This window comes from Centropristis striata, chromosome 22 (assembly GCF_030273125.1).
Source record: "Centropristis striata isolate RG_2023a ecotype Rhode Island chromosome 22, C.striata_1.0, whole genome shotgun sequence".
NCBI lineage: Eukaryota > Metazoa > Chordata > Actinopteri > Perciformes > Serranidae > Centropristis > Centropristis striata.
This window is the reverse complement of record NC_081538.1, coordinates 31,411,981-31,438,238: the sequence shown is the minus strand read 5'-3', so window position 1 is coordinate 31,438,238 and position 26,258 is coordinate 31,411,981. Positions and strand designations below refer to the sequence as shown.

Sequence of the window (26,258 nt, the reverse complement as noted above, 5' to 3'; positions counted from 1 at the left end):
TCGTAGCCCCGCCCCCTCCCCCCCCTCCTCCTCCGGGGCGTCCCGGGCCGGCGGTCCAGCGCAGTGACGCAGCCTGGCGAGGAACCTCAGAGGATGAAGAGCTCCATTGTGTCGGTCGGGTATGATGTCATCCTGATGGTGCTTGGCAGCCCGAAATCCCGGGACGAGAGACAGAGAGCGAGAGAGAGAGAGAGAGAGAGAGAGAGAGCGAGAGAGAGAGAGAGAGAGAGAGAGAGAGAGAGAGACCTCAATCTGAACTGACAAGCTGGAAGTGAACTTTGGTGGCGGTGGCAGGGTGCAGGCCGGTGGCGGTGGTGTGCAGGCCGGTGGTGGCGGGGTGCAGGCCGGTGGCGGTGGCGTGCAGGCCGGTGGCGGTGGCGTGTAGGCTGGTGGCGGTGGCGTGCAGGCCGGTGGCGGTGGCGTGTAGGCTGGTGGCGGTGGCGTTCAGGCCGGTGGTGGCGTTCAGGCCGGTGGCGGTGGCGTGGACCTGGGCGGCGTAGTGTGTGGAGCGCCTCATTCACAGCCCAGCAGGCGTGGAAGGAGCGGCGGCGTGCCTCCTGGACTGAGCGCTGCTGACATCACTCTGCACCTTGATCCTGGTCTTCATGCTGAGTCAGACTTCAGGAGGAAAAAATGGAAACGCATGAGGAGTCATTTCTCATTAATTTATCACTTTAATGACAGAGAATAACAATTTTTCATTCCTTTTTCCTGCAAATGTACCACAATTCCATGATCATTTTTTTGGTAAATTTGTACTTTTATTTTTCATCAATTTTGCACTTTAATTCTGTGAGAATATATCTATTTATTCTTGTTAATTTATAATTTCGAGCTCAGTTTTTTGTGTGTAAATTTGTCTCACACAATTACACAAACAACAACAAATTAGTGTTTTTGTCAGTGGAGTCTGGTGTCTCTGAACAGAGTGCAGTGATTCCAATAGGTTTTCACCTTTTGGGGGGAACCACATATTTCCCAACGTGCATGCCCCCCTGGGAGAACATTTTGTAAATCTTTAAGTAAAATGCATCGATCTTGTGCACTTTGAGAGCTAAATGAAAGCAAACACCTCACATTACATTTTCAGTCAGGAGATACCGTGACATAGAATCTTTGTTATCCTACTTTTTACGGTGCTGTGTTAGCTCGCTAAGGGCCCCTCCCTCGGAGAATTTTTGTTTCCATAAAAAACCCAAATTTAGTGTCCTCCCACACATTCTAATGCCACTATTCCACCATATACACCGATCTTATCATTGCATATTTTAATTAATTATTGTAAAGGAAAATAAAGGTTCTTGTATGTTTTATTCAAGGCATCTTATTTTGACAGTCTTCTTGTAAATTCTGTGGTGGATTCTGTTAACACACTGTGCTCTTATTCTCTTATTCACAGTTTCGTTTTCTGTGATTAAAGCAGCATTAATTGTAAGTCAATGTTAGCTCACGGCTACCAAACGGCAAATTATCTCAGTAATAGGTCCCAGTGCATTAAATATGATGGTCGGAGTTCTGAATTTGTTACTGTCCACAAGGGGGTGCCACAGGGTTCTGTATTGGGGCCCCTCTTATTTATCATTTATATCAATGACTTGGGTCTAAATGTGTCCGATGCAAATGTGCATCTCTATGCTGACGACACAGTTATTTACTGCTGAGGATCAACTCTTGTTCAGGCGGTTGAATCTTTGCAGAAAGCTTTTGTAGCTGTGAATGCTGATAAAACAAAGCTTATGTTGTTTTCCAACAGCAAAAAAATGGCCTCAAATGGTTCCCTCAGTGTCCACTCATAGAGGAGGTTGATATGTATAAATACTGAGGAGTCTTAACTGATGACTCACTCAGATTCAAGCCACATATAGAAGACCTTGTGAAGAAGCTGAGGCTAAAATTGGGTTTTTATTTTCTAAATAAGTTGTGTTTTTATTTTAATGTAAACAAGCGTCTTGTCACTGCAACATTGTTATCTGTGTTGGATTACGGAGATCTTTTGTTCATGAATGCTGCTGAATGATTGATCCTGTTTATCAGCTTCTCTGAGCTTCATCACTAACTGTCAGATTGTGAATGATCCTCTGGGGGAGGATGGCCTGCTCTGGACACTCCAAGGGTCAAAGGTCATTGGTTTACTTTCATTTATAAGGCAATATTGGGACTGCTGCCTTCATATATTTGCAGCTTAATGACTGTGAGAAATGCTGGATCTTCTTCTCTTGGTTCACCAGATCAGTTGTTGCTTTCTGTCCCTTCGTTTGTTTCCTCTGAACCTTCTGCTGGAATCTGCTCCAGAAAGATGGAAACTAACTGACTTAGTTTCTTTGAGCACTTTTAAATCCAAACTGAGAGTTATTGAGGCCAATTCCACAACATGCACTTGTTTCCCATAACGCGTTTAAGGTCTGTCTGATGTAAATATGTAACAGTGTTTAGTGTTTGCTGCTTGCAGGTTCTTAATCTCAATGGGATATTTCCTGGTTAAATAAAGGTTAAATAAATAAATAGATAAAATGGTGTATGCAGTGTGTGTTTGGACCTCTGTAAACCAGCTCGGTATATTCAGTGTGTTATTGTGTGAATGTGCCTCAGAGATCGACAGGACGGAGATATGGCGCTCCATAGAAAATCACATTTTTTGTGTGTAAATTTGTATCAGAAACACTCATTTTAGGAGTTGTTTGTCTGATTGTCTGTCAGTGAGTCTGGTGTCTCTGAACAGAGTGATGTGTGCTGCTGTAGACGGAGTCACAGAGAAACTGATTTAAAAATAAAAAAATCACCATCAGATTAAGTGTTTGTTATATTTATAATATGTTCCTGTTTTCCTTCCTGTCAGTCTCTTTCTGATGAGAAACCACCAGACTGATTCACAAAAACACTGATTTAACCTCAGGAGTTCTTTGTTCATGTTAATGTGACACTTTCAGATCAGAACTAATGTAATCAAAACTAGAATTGAAAAAACATTTTTGTTAACTGAAATAAAAATAAAAACAAGAGTTTAAAAAAATAAAACAATAACTAACTGAAACTGTATTTTGTGGTTCCAAAACTAACTAAAACTAACTAAAATTATAGTGAAAATGTTTTCGTCTTTGTCGACTTTTTTCATCCGTAAACCTTTTTGGTTGATATGAAATCTATTTCATCTATCTGGTTTTATGACTTAATAAACTTATTGGGGCTGAGATGGATCAGACAAAGGAAATAAAGGAAACATTTATTGTGACCTTATTGAATCTGGACCCAACAAATACCCCATTACAAAACAACTACAACTAATAAAAACTAAACTAAAACTGATAAAAACTAAACTAAAACTAATAAAAACTTAACTAAAACTAATAAAAACTAAACTACAACTAATAAAAACTAAACTAAAACTAATAAAAACTTAACTAAAACTAATTTTAAAAAATCTCAAATTTAAAAGAAAAAAGTGACGAATTTATGAGAAAAAAGTGACAAATTTCAAGAAAAAAAATTGTCAAATTTACGAGAAAAGAAGTAACAAATTTACAAGAAAAAGTGACAAACAGAACTAATAAAAACTAAACTAAAACTAAGCATTTCCCCAAAAAATAAAAACGAATTAAAACTAGCAAACTCACTCTAACAACTCATTAAAACTAACTGGATTTGAAAACAAAAAATCACAACGAAATTAAAACTAAAACTAATGAAAAATCCAAAACTATTCTAACCTTGGTGTGTGTGTGTGTGTGTGTGTGTGTGTGTGAGTGTGTGTGTGAGTGTGTGTGTGTGTGTGTCAGAAACACTGAAACAGTCTGAGGACACGTGTCCGATTCAGCAGGAATTAAACCTTTTATTATGTTTGGAGCCGGTTGTGAATTTCTGGGCTGACTGAGTGTGTGTGTGTGTGTGTGTGTGTGTGTGTGTGTGTGTGTGTGTGTGTGTGTGTGTGGGCTGCTGGAGGAGGAACATGTTTGGGAATTTTCTTTTTGTGCCGAGTCGACTCTGTAACTGCTGGTTTTACAACACGAGGGAATTTCCTGCTGCAGCTCTGAGTCAGAGACCAGGAGGTTATTATTAATAACCTGAAACTACACCAGGAGGTTATTATTATAATAATCTGAAACTACATGAATATTTCAACAGTATTAACCCTTTCAGCTGAGCTCAGTGACGACACATTCATATTTTTGTCTCCACATCAATAAAAATCAGCTCAGCTCAGAGTTTATAGAAGTCAGTAAACTGTTAAAATGTATTAAAAATACTAAAATTGTGCCATGAATTAGAAAACGTACCAAAATTTGACACGCTTTTTTCAATATAAAATATGACAAAATTAACCCAAAAAGCATGTGTATAGAGGAGATTTATACAGAAAACATTTCTTCACACATTTCATTGGTGGAATTATTTGAATTATTTACATTTTGTTTATTTTTATGAGCGTTAATACTGCGTTGGTGTTTCTCAAATTTAAAATATTTTTACTGGATCCATTTGGAGAATCACCAGAATTAAAGTTTGTTTTTGTTTATCATTTTTTATCGTTAAATTAAAAATAAACCTATTCAACCCTCTGAGCCCCAACAAGCAGTTGGAGAATAATGCAGAGCACAATAACACACTATCAATAACATAAAAAAAGTTTAATTTCTCTGATCATTTTAAAAGAAATTGTAATAAAAAAAAAAATGTAAATATAAAAACTTTTCCAAGTGTCCTGAATGTTGTAAAACCACTTTTCTCCTAATATTGTACATGTAAACTCTCCTGTCCTATCCCCTCTGCTCTGTGTAAACAGCCTCTCCTGTCCTCTCCCCTCTGCTCTGTGTAAACAGCCTCTCCTGTCCTCTCCTCTCAGCTCTGTGTAAACAGCCTCTCCTGTCCTCTCCTCTCTGCTCTGTGTAAACAGCCTCTCCTGTCCTCTCCTCTCTGCTCTGTGTAAACAGCCTCTCCTGTCCTCTCCTCTCTGCTCTGTGTAAACAGCCTCTCCTGTCCTCTCCTCTCTGCTCTGTGTAAACAGCCTCTCCTGTCCTCTCCCCTCTGCTCTGTGTAAACAGCCTCTCCTGTCCTCTCCTCTCTGCTCTGTGTAAACAGCCTCTCCTGTCCTCTCCTCTCTGCTCTGTGTAAACAGCCTCTCCTGTCCTCTCCTCTCTGCTCTGTGTAAACAGCCTCTCCTGTCCTCTCCCCTCTGCTCTGTGTAAACAGCCTCTCCTGTCCTCTCCTCTCTGCTCTGTGTAAACAGCCTCTCCTGTCCTCTCCTCTCTGCTCTGTGTAAACAGCCTCTCCTGTCCTCTCCCCTCTGCTCTGTGTAAACAGCCTCTCCTGTCCTCTCCTCTCTACTCTGTGTAAAGAGCCTCTCCTGTCCTCTCCTCTCAGCTCTGTGTAAACAGCCTCTCCTGTCCTCTCCTCTCTGCTCTGTGTAAACAGCCTCTCCTGTCCTCTCCTCTTAGCTCTGTGTAAACAGCCTCTCCTGTCCTCTCCTCTCTGCTCTGTGTAAACAGCCTCTCCTGTCCTCTCCTCTCAGCTCTGTGTAAACAGCCTCTCCTGTCCTCTCCTCTCTGCTCTGTGTAAACAGCCTCTCCTGTCCTCTCCCCTCTGCTCTGTGTAAACAGCCTCTCCTGTCCTCTCCTCTCTACTCTGTGTAAAGAGCCTCTCCTGTCCTCTCCTCTCAGCTCTGTGTAAACAGCCTCTCCTGTCCTCTCCTCTCTGCTCTGTGTAAACAGCCTCTCCTGTCCTCTCCCCTCTGCTCTGTGTAAACAGCCTCTCCTGTCCTCTCCTCTCTACTCTGTGTAAAGAGCCTCTCCTGTCCTCTCCTCTCAGCTCTGTGTAAACAGCCTCTCCTGTCCTCTCCTCTCAGCTCTGTGTAAACAGCCTCTCCTGTCCTCTCCTCTCTGCTCTGTGTAAACAGCCTCTCCTGTCCTCTCCCCTCTGCTCTGTGTAAACAGCCTCTCCTGTCCTCTCCTCTCTACTCTGTGTAAAGAGCCTCTCCTGTCCTCTCCTCTCAGCTCTGTGTAAACAGCCTCTCCTGTCCTCTCCTCTCTGCTCTGTGTAAACAGCCTCTCCTGTCCTCTCCTCTCAGCTCTGTGTTAACAGCCAGTTTTGGTCACTTTTTATAACCGATGATGCGTTCGAGGACCGTCGGAAAGTTTAACCTCTGACGATAAATTCTGTTTTTTACAGTTTCTTCCTATAATAAAATGATTTATGGTGATTTTTGCCTGTTTGGGGTTCAGAGGGTCCATTTAAACCAGTTCTAATCTACTCCAGGTGTAAACTAGATGAGTTATTCTCCTCCAGTGACTCTGTAGCTTCTATAAAACCAGGTGAAGTAAACCTGATCTCTGAGTTTCTCCTCATGAAGTGACTGAGCTATTACAACAGCAGGATTAATCTCCACCCCTCACTTCCTGCTCCACCTGCACCAGGTGACTTCAGCCTGTCTGACCACTCCGACCAAAGGTTAATGACTCGGCTGATATCGGCCAATCAGAGGGCTCCAGCCCCGCTGACATCACAGACAGACAGACAGGTGAGGGTTGATATCAGAGCTGTTAACTGACACGTTCTCTCAGATCAGGAACAATAATCACATCGGAGCTTCAAACTGACGATTCTCGTCTAAAAAAGAAGCTGAAACCATTAAACTCTGAGCCCCGACCAGCAGGTTCAGCAGGTTTTCACCCTCCACTGCAACAAATACAATATAAAACAGCCTCAGAGCAGAATAACACAACAGAAACCAGGAGAGAAGAAAAAGTTGGATTCATCCATCCACTAAAAACTGACGTTATGTTGGAGGGAGATTAGTGGACGGATTGTGTCAGATACATTATTGTTTTTTAATTGTAATAAAACAGAATTTATATATACATATATATAGATTTATATTGAAGTATAGTCACGTTTCCAGCCTCTCCTCTCTGTCGAATCAAAACGTATGAAGTTTAAATGTGCGTTTTCTTTAAAATAATATAAATATCATAGAAAGAAACTGTAAAAACAGACATTATGGTTCCGTTTACACAGAGCAGAGAGGAGAGGACAGGAGAGGCTGTTTACACAGAGCAGAGAGGAGAGGACAGGAGAGGCTGTTTACACAGAGCAGAGAGGAGAGGACAGGAGAGGCTGTTTACACAGAGCAGAGAGGAGAGGACAGGAGAGGCTGTTTACACAGAGCAGAGGGGAGAGGACAGGAGAGGCTGTTTACACAGAGCAGAGAGGAGAGGACAGGAGAGGCTGTTTACACAGAGCAGAGAGGAGAGGACAGGAGAGGCTGTTTACACAGAGCAGAGAGGAGAGGACAGGAGAGGCTGTTTACACAGAGCAGAGGGGAGAGGACAGGAGAGGCTGTTTACACAGAGCAGAGAGGAGAGGACAGGAGAGGCTGTTTACACAGAGCAGAGAGGAGAGGACAGGAGAGGCTGTTTACACAGAGCAGAGGAGAGGACAGGAGAGGCTGTTTACACAGAGCAGAGGGGAGAGGACAGGAGAGGCTGTTTACACAGAGCAGAGGGGAGAGGACAGGAGAGGCTGTTTACACAGAGCAGAGGAGAGGACAGGAGAGGCTGTTTACACAGAGCAGAGAGGAGAGGACAGGAGAGGCTGTTTACACAGAGCAGAGGGGAGAGGACAGGAGAGGCTGTTTACACAGAGCAGAGAGGAGAGGACAGGAGAGGCTGTTTACACAGAGCAGAGGGGAGAGGACAGGAGAGGCTGTTTACACAGAGCAGAGAGGAGAGGACAGGAGAGGCTGTTTACACAGAGCAGAGAGGAGAGGACAGGAGAGGCTGTTTACACAGAGCAGAGGAGAGGACAGGAGAGGCTGTTTACACAGAGCAGAGAGGAGAGGACAGGAGAGGCTGTTTACACAGAGCAGAGAGGAGAGGACAGGAGAGGCTGTTTACACAGAGCAGAGAGGAGAGGACAGGAGAGGCTGTTTACACAGAGCAGAGAGGAGAGGACAGGAGAGGCTGTTTACACAGAGCAGAGGGGAGAGGACAGGAGAGGCTGTTTACACAGAGCAGAGAGGAGAGGACAGGAGAGGCTGTTTACACAGAGCAGAGAGGAGAGGACAGGAGAGGCTGTTTACACAGAGCAGAGAGGAGAGGACAGGAGAGGCTGTTTACACAGAGCAGAGGGGAGAGGACAGGAGAGGCTGTTTACACAGAGCAGAGAGGAGAGGACAGGAGAGGCTGTTTACACAGAGCAGAGAGGAGAGGACAGGAGAGGCTGTTTACACAGAGCAGAGGAGAGGACAGGAGAGGCTGTTTACACAGAGCAGAGGGGAGAGGACAGGAGAGGCTGTTTACACAGAGCAGAGGGGAGAGGACAGGAGAGGCTGTTTACACAGAGCAGAGGAGAGGACAGGAGAGGCTGTTTACACAGAGCAGAGAGGAGAGGACAGGAGAGGCTGTTTACACAGAGCAGAGGGGAGAGGACAGGAGAGGCTGTTTACACAGAGCAGAGAGGACAGGAGAGGCTGTTTACACAGAGCAGAGGGGAGAGGACAGGAGAGGCTGTTTACACAGAGCAGAGAGGAGAGGACAGGAGAGGCTGTTTACACAGAGCAGAGAGGAGAGGACAGGAGAGGCTGTTTACACAGAGCAGAGGAGAGGACAGGAGAGGCTGTTTACACAGAGCAGAGAGGAGAGGACAGGAGAGGCTGTTTACACAGAGCAGAGAGGAGAGGACAGGAGAGGCTGTTTACACAGAGCAGAGGGGAGAGGACAGGAGAGGCTGTTTACACAGAGCAGAGAGGAGAGGACAGGAGAGGCTGTTTACACAGAGCAGAGGGGAGAGGACAGGAGAGGCTGTTTACACAGAGCAGAGAGGAGAGGACAGGAGAGGCTGTTTACACAGAGCAGAGAGGAGAGGACAGGAGAGGCTGTTTACACAGAGCAGAGGAGAGGACAGGAGAGGCTGTTTACACAGAGCAGAGGGGAGAGGACAGGAGAGGCTGTTTACACAGAGCAGAGGGGAGAGGACAGGAGAGGCTGTTTACACAGAGCAGAGGAGAGGACAGGAGAGGCTGTTTACACAGAGCAGAGGGGAGAGGACAGGAGAGGCTGTTTACACAGAGCAGAGGGGAGAGGACAGGAGAGGCTGTTTACACAGAGCAGAGGGGAGAGGACAGGAGAGGCTGTTTACACAGAGCAGAGGGGAGAGGACAGGAGAGGCTGTTCACACAGAGCAGAGAGGAGAGGACAGGAGAGGCTGTTTACACAGAGCAGAGGGGAGAGGACAGGAGAGGCTGTTTACACAGAGCAGAGAGGAGAGGACAGGAGAGGCTGGAAACATGACGATACTTCAATATGTTGAGAAAACTGATTTTGGTAATTTTGTGTGGGTTTTAATAATATTTTGCCTTTTTGGGTAATTTTGTGTCTTTTTTGGGAGATTTTACGTCTTTTGGGTTAATTTTGTGTTTTTTTTATAATATTCAGGACACTTGGAAAAGTGATAATTTCAGTTTTATTCATATTTTTTCATCTTGTGCTTTTTCTTGTTTCTGGTTTCTGTCATTCTAACTATTTTATTCTGCACAAAGACTGTTTGAGTTGTTCTGGTTGAGCTGCAGGACTTTAATATAGATGATATAGTTTATATATATTAATATGTTGCAGTGTGACTGACGGCTGCTGAAGCCTGAAGCAGAAACGTGTTCGACTTCAGCTTCTTGTTTTGAGTCCGAACAGACGATCAGACTCCATGTTCTCACCAGAGCTGTGACATCACCCGCCTGGACCTCAACTGGACCTCAGCTGGACCTCAACTGGACCTCAACTGGACCTCAACTGGACCTCAACTGGAACTAGACTGGAACTAGACTGGAACTAGACTGGACCTTAACTGGACCTAGACTGGACCTCGACTGAACCTCGACTGAACCTTAACTGGACCTCAACTGAACCTCAACTGGAACTAGACTGGAACTAGACTGGAACTAGACTGGACCTTAACTGGACCTAGACTGGACCTCGACTGAACCTCGACTGAACCTTAACTGGACCTCAACTGAACCTCAACTGGACCTCGACTGGAACTAGACTGGACCTTAACTGGACCTAGACTAGACCTAGACTGGACCTCAACTGGACCTTTACTGAACCTTAACTGGACCTCAACTGGACCTCAACTGAACCTTAACTGAACATTAACTGGACCTTAACTGGACCTAGACTAGACCTAGACTGGACCTCAACTGGACCTAGACTGGACCTCAACTGGACCTCAGCTGGACCTCAACTGAACCTTAACTGAACATTAACTGGACCTCAACTGGACCTTAACTGAACCTCAACTGGACCTTAACTGGACCTCGACTGGACCTGGACTGGACCTCAACTGGACCTCAACTGGACCTCAACTGGACTTGGACTGGACCTGGACTGGACCTCTAGTCGCGGCCGTGTCGGGTTCCCTCATAGAACAGGACGGATATTTAACCTCTGAACCCCAACGAGCAGCTCAGGAGGTTTCCACTCCGTGTCCACTGGAACACATAAACTCACTGCAGCTCTGTGGAACCAGAACGACTCCAACAAGTCTTTGTAGAGAATAACAGAATGACAGAAATCAGAAAAACTACGTTGAATATCTCCATCTAGTAAAAACGGCTGTTATTGAAAGGAGGTTTGCTATTGGTGGTGATTAGTGGAATGATTTCACTTTAATGTCAGCTAATATAAAGTTGTGCATGCAGTATTTAATATGTAAATATGATGTGTAATAAAAAAAATGATTGGGGTCAACTTTTCTTCAAACGTATTATTTATCACAGTGTTAATAATTAAGGGGCATCACAAAGTAACAAACATATCCTGCATCTAGTAAAATCTGCTGTTATTTAAAGGAGGTTTGGTAAAGGAGGGAGTCAGTGGAGATGTAGGATTTAACTTTAATATCAGCTCATATAAAGTTGTTTACACACTATTTAATAGGTAAATATCAGTAGAATAACAATCAAAAAGAATGAAGAAACATGAAGATAATAAATCATAAATATAAGCTGATTTAAAGTGGACTTATAGACTAATTACCGTATACTACATCTAGTAAAATCTGCTGTTATTTAAAGGAGGTTTGGCTTTAGAGGGAGTCAGTGGAGATGTAGGATTTAAATTAACAACTCATATAAAGTTGTTTAAGCAGTATTTAATGAGTAAATATCAGTATAATAAGAAAAATTATGATAATAAATTATTAAAGGGTTGATTTTAAGTGGTATTATAGCTTAACATAAAGTAACTTAAGACTACATCTAGTAAAACCTGCTGTTATTTAAAGGAGGTTTGGTATTAGAGGGAGATGTAGGATTTAACTTTAATATCAACTAATAAAAACTAGTTTACACAGTATTTAATAGGTAAATATCAGTATAATAAGAAAAATATGATAATAAATAATTAGGGGGTTGATTTTAAGTGGTATTATAGCTTAACGTAAAGTAACTGTATACTATATCTTCTAAAATCTGCTGTTTTATAAAGGAGGTTTGGTATTAACTTTAATATCAGCTAATATAAAGTTGTTTACACAGTATTTAACAGTATAATAACAAACAAAAAGAATGAAGAACAAGTATGATAATAAATAATTAATATAAGCTGATTTAAAGTGGACTCAGACTAATGTAAAAGTAACTAAATACTACATCTAGTAAAACCTGCTGTTATTTAAAGGAGGTTTGGTTTTAGAGGGAGACGTAGGATTTAACTTTAATATCAACTAATAAAAACTAGTTTAATCAGTATTTAATGACTAAATGTGTGTGTGGGAGAGTTTAATGTAATGTTTAGGGAACTTCTGGAAGTATTTATTTATATTATTTATATTTAGTGACATCTCTTATTATTCTTTTTATTATTATTATTATTATTATTATTCTATATCGATGTTTGATTTTGACATTTTGTCGATGTTAGCGACCAACCGAGCACCTTAAAAACAAGCTAACAACAAACAACAACAACAACAACAACACACACACATTCTTGTACTTCTATCTTTGTGAGGACCCTCATTATAATAGTGAATTCCCTATCAAGGTTATAATAGTTCTGGATTTTTCATTAGTTTCAGTTTTAATTTTGTTGTGAATTTTTGTTAGTTTTAATGAGTTTTTAGAGTTTTAGTCTATGTTTTATTAGTTGTAGTGTTTTGTAATGGGGTATTTGTTGGGTGGGAGATTAAAAGAGGTCACAGTAAATTCTGCCTCTTCATTACGTATGAAAAAAGTTGACAAAGAGGAAAACGAAGGACATTTTCACTATAGTTCTAGTTAGTTTTGTAACCACACAATACAGTTTCAGTTAATTATCATTATCATGTAACCTTTAACCATTAAAACACAGTCTGGAATCTAAAAAAAGCCTTTAGAGAAGTGAGTGAAATGTCCTCACTATGCAAAAATGTCCTCACTCTGTTGGTTAAAAACTTGTTCCGGTCCTCACTATGTAGGAAGTACAAGAACACACACACACACACACACACACACACACACACACACACACACACACACACACACACACACTGGTTAACTTCAGGCCCCGTTAACGGAACTTTACCGGATTCAGAGAGCAGAAACCAGGAATGTCGGTTAACTCACCGTCTGAAACACTCGACGTCAGAGTCCGAGCGGCGGGAAGAGACGGCGGGAGATTATCGAGGAGAAGTTAGAGGAGTTAGAGGAGTTAAAGGAGTTAGAGGAGTTAGAGGAGTCAGAGAGCGGAGCAGAGGAGAAGAGGAGACTCCGCCATGAGAGATGAGGTCACCGCGATAAAAATAAAACCATGGCGTCATCCGCAACCAGCCGCTTAAAGGGGCAGGCACCGCCGCGCTGGGCCGACAGAAACCCACTGTCTTAAAGGGACAGGACAGAAAACCACTGTCTTAAAGGGACAGGACACTAAACCACTGTCTTAAAGGGACAGGACAGAAAACCACTGTCTTAAAGGGACAGGACTGTCTTAAAGGGACAGGACAGAAAACCACTGTCTTAAAGGGACAGGACACTGTCTTAAAGGGACAGGACAGAAAACCACTGTCTTAAAGGGACAGGACACTAAACCACTGTCTTAAAGGGACAGGACAGAAAACCACTGTCTTAAAGGGACAGGACTGTCTTAAAGGGACAGGACAGAAAACCACTGTCTTAAAGGGACAGGACTGTCTTAAAGGGACAGGACAGAAAACCACTGTCTTAAAGGGACAGGACAGAAAACCACTGTCTTAAAGGGACAGGGCTGTCTTAAAGGGACAGGACACTAAACCACTGTCTTAAAGGGACAGGACAGAAAACCACTGTCTTAAAGGGACAGGACAGCAAACCACTGTCTTAAAGGGACAGGACAGAAAACCACTGTCTTAAAGGGACAGGACAGCAAACCACTGTCTTAAAGGGACAGGACAGAAAACCACTGTCTTAAAGGGACAGGACAGCAAACCACTGTCTTAAAGGGACAGGACTGTCTTAAAGAGACAGTACAGCAAACCACTGTCTTAAAGGGACAGGACAGCAAACCACTGTCTTAAAGGGACAGGACTGTCTTAAAGAGACAGTACAGCAAACCACTGTCTTAAAGGGACAGGACAGAAAACCACTGTCTTAAAGGGACAGGACACTAAACCACTGTCTTAAAGGGGCAGGACACTAAACCACTGTCTTAAAGGGACAGGACAGAAAACCACTGTCTTAAAGGGACAGGACTGTCTTAAAGGGACAGGACAGAAAACCACTGTCTTAAAGGGACAGGACAGAAAACCACTGTCTTAAAGAGATAGGACAGAAAACCACTGTCTTAAAGGGACAGGACAGCAAACCACTGTCTTAAAGGGACAGGACAGCAAACCACTGTCTTAAAGGGACAGGACACTAAACCACTGTCTTAAAGGGACAGGACACTAAACCACTGTCTTAAAGGGACAGGATAGCAAACCACTGTCTTAAAGGGACAGGACAGAAAACCACTGTCTTAAAGGGACAGGACAGAAAACCACTGTCTTAAAGAGACAGGACAGAAAACCACTGTCTTAAAGGGAGAGGACAGAAAACTACTGTCTTAAAGGGAGAGGACAGAAAACCACTGTCTTAAAGGGACAGGACAGCAAACCACTGTCTTAAAGGGACAGGACTGTCTTAAAGAGACAGTACAGCAAACCACTGTCTTAAAGGGACAGGGCAGAAAACCACTGTCTTAAAGGGACAGGACACTAAACCACTGTCTTAAAGGGACAGGACAGAAAACCACTGTCTTAAAGGGACAGGACAGAAAACCACTGTCTTAAAGGGACAGGACAGCAAACCACTGTCTTAAAGGGACAGGACAGAAAACCACTGTCTTAAAGGGACAGGACACTAAACCACTGTCTTAAAGGGACAGGACAGAAAACCACTGTCTTAAAGGGACAGGACATTAAACCACTGTCTTAAAGGGACAGGACAGAAAACCACTGTCTTAAAGGGACAGGACAGAAAACCAGTCTTAAAGGGACAGGACAGAAAACCAGTCTTAAAGGGACAGGACAGAAAACCACTGTCTTAAAGGGACAAGACACTAAACCACTGTCTTAAAGGGACAGGACAGAAACCCACTGTCTTAAAGGGACAGGACAGAAAACCACTGTCTTAAAGGGACAGGACACTGTCTTAAAGGGACAGGACAGAAACCCACTGTCTTAAAGGGACAGGACACTAAACCACTGTCTTAAAGGGACAGGACAGAAAACCACTGTCTTAAAGGGACAGGACACTAAACCACTGTCTTAAAGGGACAGGACAGAAAACCACAGTCTTAAAGGGACAGGACAGAAAACCACTGTCTTAAAGGGACAGGACAGATAACCACTGTCTTAAAGAGCCAGGACAGAAAACCACTGTCTTAAAGAGACAGGACAGAAAACCACTGTCTTAAAGGGACAGGACTGTCTTAAAGGGACAGGACAGAAACCCACTGTCTTAAAGGGACAGGACAGAAAACCACTGTCTTAAAGAGCCAGGACAGAAAACCACTGTCTTAAAGAGACAGGACAGAAAACCGCTGTCTTAAAGGGACAGGACTGTCTTAAAGGGACAGGACAGAAACCCACTGTCTTAAAGGGACAGGACAGAAAACCACTGTCTTAAAGGGACAGGACTGTCTTAAAGGGACAGGACAGAAACCCACTGTCTTAAAGGGACAGGACAGAAAACCACTGTCTTAAAGGGACAGGACAGAAAACCACTGTCTTAAAGAGACAGGACAGAAAACCACTGTCTTAAAGGGACAGGACAGAAAACCACTGTCTTAAAGGGACAGGACTGTCTTAAAGGGACAGGACAGAAAACCACTGTCTTAAAGGGACAGGACAGAAAACCACTGTCTTAAAGAGATAGGACAGAAAACCACTGTCTTAAAGGGACAGGACAGCAAACCACTGTCTTAAAGGGACAGGACAGCAAACCACTGTCTTAAAGGGACAGGACACTAAACCACTGTCTTAAAGGGACAGGACACTAAACCACTGTCTTAAAGGGACAGGATAGCAAACCACTGTCTTAAAGGGACAGGACAGAAAACCACTGTCTTAAAGGGACAGGACAGAAAACCACTGTCTTAAAGAGACAGGACAGAAAACCACTGTCTTAAAGGGAGAGGACAGAAAACTACTGTCTTAAAGGGAGAGGACAGAAAACCACTGTCTTAAAGGGACAGGACAGCAAACCACTGTCTTAAAGGGACAGGACTGTCTTAAAGAGACAGTACAGCAAACCACTGTCTTAAAGGGACAGGGCAGAAAACCACTGTCTTAAAGGGACAGGACACTAAACCACTGTCTTAAAGGGACAGGACAGAAAACCACTGTCTTAAAGGGACAGGACAGAAAACCACTGTCTTAAAGGGACAGGACAGCAAACCACTGTCTTAAAGGGACAGGACAGAAAACCACTGTCTTAAAGGGACAGGACACTAAACCACTGTCTTAAAGGGACAGGACAGAAAACCACTGTCTTAAAGGGACAGGACATTAAACCACTGTCTTAAAGGGACAGGACAGAAAACCACTGTCTTAAAGGGACAGGACAGAAAACCAGTCTTAAAGGGACAGGACAGAAAACCAGTCTTAAAGGGACAGGACAGAAAACCACTGTCTTAAAGGGACAAGACACTAAACCACTGTCTTAAAGGGACAGGACAGAAACCCACTGTCTTAAAGGGACAGGACAGAAAACCACTGTCTTAAAGGGACAGGACACTGTCTTAAAGGGACAGGACAGAAACCCACTGTCTTAAAGGGACAGGACACTAAACCACTGTCTTAAAGGGACAGGACAGAAAACCACTGTCTTAAAGGGACAGGACACTAAACCACTGTCTTAAAGGGACAGGACAGAAAACCACAGTCTTAAAGGGACAGGACAGAAAACCACTGTCTTAAAGGGACAGGACAGATAACCACTGTCTTAAAGAGCCAGGACAGAAAACCACTGTCTTAAAGAGACAGGACAGAAAACCACTGTCTTAAAGGGACAGGACTGTCTTAAAGGGACAGGACAGAAACCCACTGTCTTAAAGGGACAGGACAGAAAACCACTGTCTTAAAGAGCCAGGACAGAAAACCACTGTCTTAAAGAGACAGGACAGAAAACCGCTGTCTTAAAGGGACAGGACTGTCTTAAAGGGACAGGACAGAAACCCACTGTCTTAAAGGGACAGGACAGAAAACCACTGTCTTAAAGGGACAGGACTGTCTTAAAGGGACAGGACAGAAACCCACTGTCTTAAAGGGACAGGACAGAAAACCACTGTCTTAAAGGGACAGGACAGAAAACCACTGTCTTAAAGAGACAGGACAGAAAACCACTGTCTTAAAGGGACAGGACAGAAAACCACTGTCTTAAAGGGACAGGACAGCAAACCACTGTCTTAAAGGGACAGGACAGAAAACCACTGTCTTAAAGAGATAGGACAGAAAACCACTGTCTTAAAGGGACAGGACTGTCTTAAAGGGACAGGACAGAAAACCACTGTCTTAAAGGGACAGGACTGTCTTAAAGGGACAGGACAGAAAACCACTGTCTTAAAGAGACAGGACAGAAAACCACTGTCTTAAAGGGACAGGACTGTCTTAAAGGGACAGGACAGAAACCCACTGTCTTAAAGGGACAGGACAGAAAACCACTGTCTTAAAGGGACAGGACTGTCTTAAAGGGACAGGACAGAAACCCACTGTCTTAAAGGGACAGGACAGAAAACCACTGTCTTAAAGGGACAGGACAGAAAACCACTGTCTTAAAGAGACAGGACAGAAAACCACTGTCTTAAAGGGACAGGACAGAAAACCACTGTCTTAAAGGGACAGGACAGCAAACCACTGTCTTAAAGGGACAGGACAGAAAACCACTGTCTTAAAGAGATAGGACAGAAAACCACTGTCTTAAAGGGACAGGACTGTCTTAAAGGGACAGGACAGAAAACCACTGTCTTAAAGGGACAGGACTGTCTTAAAGGGACAGGACAGAAAACCACTGTCTTAAAGAGACAGGACAGAAAACCACTGTCTTAAAGGGACAGGACTGTCTTAAAGGGACAGGACAGAAAACCACTGTCTTAAAGGGACAGGACAGAAAACCACTGTCTTAAAGGGACAGGACTGTCTTAAAGGGACAGGACAGAAAACCACTGTCTTAAAGAGACAGGACAGAAAACCACTGTCTTAAAGAGACAGGACAGAAAACCACTGTCTTAAAGGGACAGCACAGCAAACCACTGTCTTAAAGGGAGAGGACAGCAAACCACTGTCTTAAAGGGAGAGGACAGAAAACCACTGTCTTAAAGGGACAGGACACTAAACCACTGTCTTAAAGGGACAGGACAGCAAACCACTGTCTTAAAGGGAGAGGACAGAAAACCACTGTCTTAAAGGGACAGGACAGCAAACCACTGTCTTCAAGGGACAGGACAGCAAACCACTGTCTTAAAGGGACAGGACACTAAACCACTGTCTTAAAGGGAGAGGACAGAAAACCACTGTCTTAAAGGGACAGGACACTAAACCACTGTCTTAAAGGGACAGGACACTAAACCACTGTCTTAAAGGGACAGGACACTAAACCACTGTCTTAAAGGGACAGGACAGAAAACCAGTCTTAAATGGACAGGACAGCCCAAGTCACTGCCTTAACCTAGTCGATGCCTAAAAGGGACAGTACAGCAAGTTATTCTCTTTAAGAGACAGGTCATCAAGTGACTGTCTTAAAGGGACAGTACAGCAAATCACTGTCTTAAAGAGACAGGACACGAAATCATTCTCCTTTTATATTCTCGTTTATTTTTATGAATAATAATGAATATAATTAAATGAATTCCCCATTGAGGGACTAATTAAGCATTATCCCATCTTTATATTCTGTATATATATATATATATATATATATATATGTACACTTTGTTTGTTCAGGTGCTGTAAATGAATTTGTTTTGTGTTGGTTTATGGAACGTTTGTCACGTCTTTTTGCTGCAGAATGAAACGAGGTTGAATCTGATTTCAAACACTTTTATTTCCTTTAACAAACAAAAAGAGAAACAGATTCGCTGCAAAGCTTCAAACTACAATCTCCTAACAAAGTGCTTCTGCCAGATAGAAAACAAAGTGCACAAAGTTTCACAAACATGAAACAAACTGAAGTTCATCGTCACATCGTCCGTCCGTCCGTCCGACAGAACGACATGCTGCTTCCTGCCGGACGCTGAGAAAATACAATACAAAAATATATCCGTCGTCACTTCATTTACAGGAACGCTGAGTCAGCACGCCGCCGCTCCCAACACCTGCACACACACACAATAATAATAATAATAATAAATATACATATACATTTCATTTATATTATACGGTGCAGCATTATTATGTTATTTCAACAGCAGCTTTGTCTAAAATGTGACTGAATTATATTATTAATTATAAATGAATAATAATAAATAGAATAAAAAATAATGCATTTTCTATATAACGCACTTAGGATAATTAAAAACATGAAAAAATAATAAACATAAATAAAAAGGGATTTTCTGATTATTACTGTTGTTAAATGTTTCCAGCTAACTGTGGATTGGTTTAATGACAAAATTATTGAATTATGATCATTTTAATAATAATAATAGTATAAAAAGTCCATTTAAAAAAAAAGAAACAGACTGCATTACATGGAAAATACAAAAAAACTATATAGAAACCATTAAAAAGGATTATTTTTTGTTGTTCACTGTAGATTTTTTTAAATGAAGACATATCTTTTTTTTAATACTTTTCAACATACTCAAAATCACGTTCTGTCTAAAATACATCTAAAAAACATTATATATATATATAATATATAAAAAATTACAAATATATCTAAAATACATTATATATAATAAATAAAAAAATACATCTAAAATACATAATGCATTAAAAAATACAAGAATATACCCAAAAAACATTATATACAATATATAAAAAATTACAAATATATCTAAAATACATTATATGTAATACGTAAAAATTGAAAAAAAAAATCTAAAATACATAATACATAAAAAAAAAAAAAAAAAAAAAAAAATATATATATATATATATATATATATATATATATATATATATATATGTAAAAACATTATATATAATACATAAAAAAAAAAAAAAAAACCTTCTAAACTACATAAACAATTAAAAATATATCTAAAATACATGATATTAACCCCCTGCTGTGTGTGTGTGTGTGTGTGACCTCTGACCTCAGGCCTGCCCGTTGCTGCTGCTGATGCTGCTCTTGCTGCTCTTGGTCTTGTTGCTGCTCTGAGGCGTCTTCTGTTCGTCTCCAGTCAGCAGAGCTTTGATCTCTGACGGGATCTTCCCCTGGTCCATCGCTGAGCACCACTGTTTATACTGCACACACACGCACACACACACACACACACACACACACACACACACACACACACACATATTTATCACGTCATTGTCAGTACACAAACTGTATGCAAACTGTATACAAACTGTAAATAAATGTATATAAATGGTATACAAACTGTATATAAACTACAAACTGCATATAAACTGTATTCAAACTGTAGACAAACTGTATATAAACTGTATACAAACTATATAAACTGTAGACAAACTGTATATAAACTGCATATAAACTGTAAATAAACTATATATAAACTGTACTATAGGTAAACTGTATATAATTATGATATAAACTGTATATTTATGTATACAAACTGTATATACACTGTATACAAACTATACAAACTACAAACTGTATACAAACTGTATATAAATTGTATATAAACTGTATTCAAACTGTAGACAAACTGTATATAAACTGTACTATAGATAAACTGTATATAATTATGATATAAACGGTAACATGTTATACAGTTAATGTATTAACTGTATACAAACTGTATACAAACTACAAACTGTATACAACTGTATATAAACTGTATACAAACTGTATATAAATTGTATGCAAACTGTATATAAACTGTATACAAACTGTATATAAACTGTATATAAACTGTATATAAACTGTATTCAAACTGTGTACAAACTGTATACAAACTGTACTATAGATAAACTGTATATAATTATGATAAACTGTATATAATTATGATAAACTGTATATTAACTGTAAACAAACTGTATATACACTGTATACAAACTGTATAAAACTGTAAATAAACGGAATATAAACTGTAAATAAACTATATATAAACTGTATTATAAATACTGTATATAATTATGATATAAACTGTATATTAAATGTATACAAACTGTATATACACTGTATACAAACTATACAAACTACAAACTGTATACAAACTGTAGATAAACTGTATGCAAACTGTATATAAACTGTATACAAACTGTATACAAACTGTATATAAATTGTATATAAACTGTATTCAAACTGTAGACAAACTGTATATAAACTGTACTATAGATAAACTGTATATAATTATGATATAAACGGTAACATGTTATACAGTTAATGTATTAACTGTATACAAACTGTATACAAACTACAAACTGTATACAACTGTATATAAACTGTATACAAACTGTATATAAATTGTATGCAAACTGTATATAAACTGTATACAAACTGTATATAAACTGTATATAAACTGTATATAAACTGTATTCAAACTGTGTACAAACTGTATACAAACTGTACTATAGATAAACTGTATATAATTATGATAAACTGTATATTAACTGTAAACAAACTGTATATACACTGTATACAAACTGTATAAAACTGTAAATAAACGGAATATAAACTGTAAATAAACTATATATAAACTGTATTATAAATACTGTATATAATTATGATATAAACTGTATATTAAATGTATACAAACTGTATATACACTGTATACAAACTATACAAACTACAAACTGTATACAAACTGTAGATAAACTGTATACAAACTGTATGCAAACTGTATATAAACTGTATACAAACTGTATACAAACTGTATATAAATTGTATATAAACTGTATTCAAACTGTAGACAAACTGTATATAAACTGTACTATAGATAAACTGTATATAATTATGATATAAACGGTAACATGTTATACAGTTAATGTATTAACTGTATACAAACTGTATACAAACTACAAACTGTATACAACTGTATATAAACTGTATACAAACTGTATATAAATTGTATGCAAACTGTATATAAACTGTATACAAACTGTATATAAACTGTATATAAACTGTATATAAACTGTATTCAAACTGTGTACAAACTGTATACAAACTGTACTATAGATAAACTGTATATAATTATGATAAACTGTATATAATTATGATAAACTGTATATTAACTGTAAACAAACTGTATATACACTGTATACAAACTGTATAAAACTGTAAATAAACGGAATATAAACTGTAAATAAACTATATATAAACTGTATTATAAATACTGTATATAATTATGATATAAACTGTATATTAAATGTATACAAACTGTATATACACTGTATACAAACTATACAAACTACAAACTGTATACAAACTGTAGATAAACTGTATACAAACTGTATGCAAACTGTATATAAACTGTATACAAACTGTATACAAACTGTATATAAATTGTATATAAACTGTATTCAAACTGTAGACAAACTGTATATAAACTGTACTATAGATAAACTGTATATAATTATGATATAAACGGTAACATGTTATACAGTTAATGTATTAACTGTATACAAACTGTATACAAACTACAAACTGTATACAACTGTATATAAACTGTATACAAACTGTATATAAATTGTATGCAAACTGTATATAAACTGTATACAAACTGTATATAAACTGTATATAAACTGTATATAAACTGTATTCAAACTGTGTACAAACTGTATACAAACTGTACTATAGATAAACTGTATATAATTATGATAAACTGTATATTAACTGTAAACAAACTGTATATACACTGTATACAAACTGTATAAAACTGTAAATAAACGGAATATAAACTGTAAATAAACTATATATAAACTGTATTATAAATACTGTATATAATTATGATATAAACTGTATATTAAATGTATACAAACTGTATATACACTGTATACAAACTATACAAACTACAAACTGTATACAAACTGTAGATAAACTGTATACAAACTGTATGCAAACTGTATATAAACTGTATACAAACTGTATATAAACTGTATACAAACTGTACATAAACTGTATATAAACTGTATTCAAACTGTATATAATTATGATATAAACTGTATATTAACTGTATACAAACTACAAACTGTATATAAACTGTATATAAACTGTATGCAAACTGTATATAAACTGTATGCAAACTGTATATAAACTGTATATAAACGGTATACAAACGGTGTACAAACTGTAAATAAACTGAATATAAACTGTAAATAAACTATATATAAACTGTATATAAACTGTACTATAGATAAACTGTATATAATTATGATATAAACTGTATATTAACTGTATATAAACTACAAACTGTATACAAACTGTATATAAACTGTATACAAACTGTATACAAACGGTATACAAACTGTATACAAACTGTAAATTAACTGAATATAAACTGGAAATAAACTATATATATAAACTGTATATAAACTGTACTATAGATAAACTGTATATAATTATGACATAAACTGTATATTAACTGTATACAAACTGTATACAAAATAAAAACTGGATATAAACTGTATGCAAACTGTATGCAAACTGTATTCAAACTGTAGACAAACTGTAGACAAACTGTATATAAACGATATACAAACGGTATACAAACTGTATATAAAATAGAAACTGTATATAAACTGTACACAAACTGTATATAAACTGTATACAAACTGTATATAAACTGTACACAAACTGTCCACAGACTGTATATAAACTGTAAATAAAATATATATAAACTGTATATAAACTGTACTATAGATAAACTGTATATAATTATGGTATAAACTGTATATTAGCTGTGTATAACCTGTATATAACCTATATGTGTGGAGCGTACCATCTCCAGCTCCTCCCGCAGGGCGCAGATGGCCCTCTCCTTGCTGGACACCAGCTCCTCCAGGTACTGGTACCTCAGCTTCTTCCGGGCGCGGCACTCTCTGGCGCTCTGCCGGCTCCGCTCCAGTTTGGCCTTCAGGTCGATCTTTGCTGGTTTACGTCCGCGTTTTCCTGGTTTCTTCACTTTACCAGCCACCATCTGACAAAACACACATCCTAAACATTAGGAGAGGCTGTTTACACAGAGCAGAGGGGAGAGGACAGGAGAGGCTGTTTACACAGAGCAGAGAGGAGAGGACAGGAGAGGCTGTTTACACAGAGCAGAGGGGAGAGGACAGGAGAGGCTGTTTACACAGAGCTGAGAGGAGAGGACAGGAGAGGCTGTTTACACAGAGCAGAGGGGAGAGGACAGGAGAGGCTGTTTACACAGAGCAGAGGGGAGAGGACAGGAGAGGCTGTTTACACAGAGCAGAGGGGAGAGGACAGGAGAGGCTGTTTACACAGAGCAGAGAGGAGAGGACAGGAGAGGCTGTTTACACAGAGATGAGAGGAGAGGACAGGAGAGGCTGTTTACACAGAGCAGAGGGGAGAGGACAGGAGAGGCTGTTTACACAGAGCAGAGAGGAGAGGACAGGAGAGGCTGTTTACACAGAGATGAGAGGAGAGGACAGGAGAGGCTGTTTACACAGAGCAGAGAGGAGAGGACAGGAGAGGCTGTTTACACAGAGCTGAGAGGAGAGGACAGGAGAGGCTGTTTACACAGAGCAGAGAGGAGAGGACAGGAGAGGCTGTTTACACAGAGCTGAGAGGAGAGGACAGGAGAGGCTGTTTACACAGAGCAGAGAGGAGAGGACAGGAGAGGCTGTTTACACAGAGCAGAGAGGAGAGGACAGGAGAGGCTGTTTACACAGAGCAGAGGGGAGAGGACAGGAGAGGCTGTTTACACAGAGCAGAGGGGAGAGGACAGGAGAGGCTGTTTACACAGAGCAGAGGGGAGAGGACAGGAGAGGCTGTTTACACAGAGCAGAGAGGAGAGGACAGGAGAGGCTGTTTACACAGAGCAGAGGGGAGAGGACAGGAGAGGCTGTTTACACAGAGCAGAGGGGAGAGGACAGGAGAGGCTGTTTACACAGAGCAGAGAGGAGAGGACAGGAGAGGCTGTTTACACAGAGCTGAGAGGAGAGGACAGGAGAGGCTGTTTACACAGAGCAGAGAGGAGAGGACAGGAGAGGCTGTTTACACAGAGCTGAGAGGAGAGGACAGGAGAGGATGTAAACATGACGATACTTTTGGTAATTTAGACATTTTGTGTCTTTTTTTAGTCATTTAGTGTCTTGATTTGGTCGTTTTGTGTCTTTTGAAGTCATTTTAAATTGTTTTTGGTCATTTAGTCTTTTTACATCATATGTTTGTTCCTTGTTTGTTGTTTGTTGTAACATCGGTGGTGCTTGTGGGCTCTTGGACAAGTGTTTATATATAAATTATGTTTTATTCACTTTTTAAAAAAAAAATGATCAGAGAAATGAAACTCTGTTCCTGGTTTCTGTCATTCTAACTGTGTTCTTCTGCACTAACACTGTTTGAGATGTTCTGACTGAGCTGCAGGACTTTATTTATTATTAGATTATATATATAGATTATATATATTTGATCTGTTTCAGTGAGAAGAATGTTCGTTGTGAGAGTTATACATAAACATAATCATATCTGACTCTAAGGCGGAGGGTTTATTTTGATGTTGATAGTTTTATTTTAATGTTTTAATGGAGAATTATTAAAATAAAACATAAAACACGTCAGTTAGCAGTTAGCTCGTTTTATAACCTGCGTCATTAACGGACACACTGGAGCCGGACATGCGCACTAACGACCCGCTAAACACTTATTATTATTATTATTATAAATGTTATTATTATGATTATTGTTATTATGAAGCTGTTGGTGTGTGTGTGTGTGTGTGTGTGTGTGTGTGTGTGCTAGCCACCGTTAGCCGTTAGCTCTTACCTTGTTATCATCCATGTTGGTGAATGTAACGCAGCTAGCTCCTGTTAGCTTCAGGCAGCTAACGGCTCAGCAGGAGAAACAGCAGCAACAGATCATAAACAGTCACTGAGTCACAGACACGGAGCTAACGGAGCTAACGGGGCTAACGGGGCTAACGCTGAGGCTAGTGTTGTTGTTTACATCGCGTCTCCGGGTCACGTAACGTGATTACGTCATGTTTCTTGTTCTTCTTCTTCTTCGTCTATTTATTTGCGGGTCGCAGCAGCAGCTGTGAGGTGAACAGCGCCTCCTGCCGCCCCGCAGAGCAGCACCACGACAAAACAACTCAAGAATAAAGAAGTATTAAATCAATAAAGTAATAATAAATAAACAGACATGTACAGTCATGAAGAAAAACAAGGGTCTAATCGTTTTTTCATGACAGCATTATATATATATATATATATATACATATATATATGTATACATATATATATAAATGTATACATATATATATGTATATATACATACACATATAATTATTTATATATATATAAATAATTATATATGTATATATATATATATGTATACATTTATATATATGTGTATACATATATATATGTGTATATATATATATATACACACATATATATCTATATATATACATATATATGTATATCTATATATATATATGTGTATATATATATACATATATATATATATGTAT

At 39.6% G+C, this 26,258-nt stretch overlaps 2 protein-coding genes across 2 annotated transcripts; both read right to left on the bottom strand.

Annotated features, from left to right (window-relative positions):
- Positions 1-2: 2 nt before the first annotated feature.
- On the bottom strand, positions 3-12,770 carry LOC131960743 (splicing factor 3A subunit 2-like). The gene is made up of 2 exons (XM_059326017.1): positions 12,587-12,770; positions 3-618 (listed from the first exon to the last, which is right to left on the bottom strand). Exon 2 carries the CDS (start codon positions 515-517, stop codon positions 248-250), a length of 270 nt encoding a protein of 89 aa, XP_059182000.1. The 5' UTR covers positions 518-618; positions 12,587-12,770; the 3' UTR covers positions 3-247.
- A 5,727-nt stretch (positions 12,771-18,497) lies between these two features.
- On the bottom strand, positions 18,498-25,789 carry crebl2 (cAMP responsive element binding protein-like 2). Its single transcript, XM_059326013.1, has 4 exons — positions 25,553-25,789; positions 23,550-23,747; positions 19,734-19,884; positions 18,498-18,788 (listed from the first exon to the last, which is right to left on the bottom strand). The coding sequence occupies exons 1-3, from the start codon at positions 25,565-25,567 to the stop codon at positions 19,735-19,737; spliced, it is 363 nt and encodes a 120-aa protein (XP_059181996.1). The 5' UTR covers positions 25,568-25,789; the 3' UTR covers positions 18,498-18,788; position 19,734.
- Between the last annotated feature and the right edge of the window lie 469 nt (positions 25,790-26,258).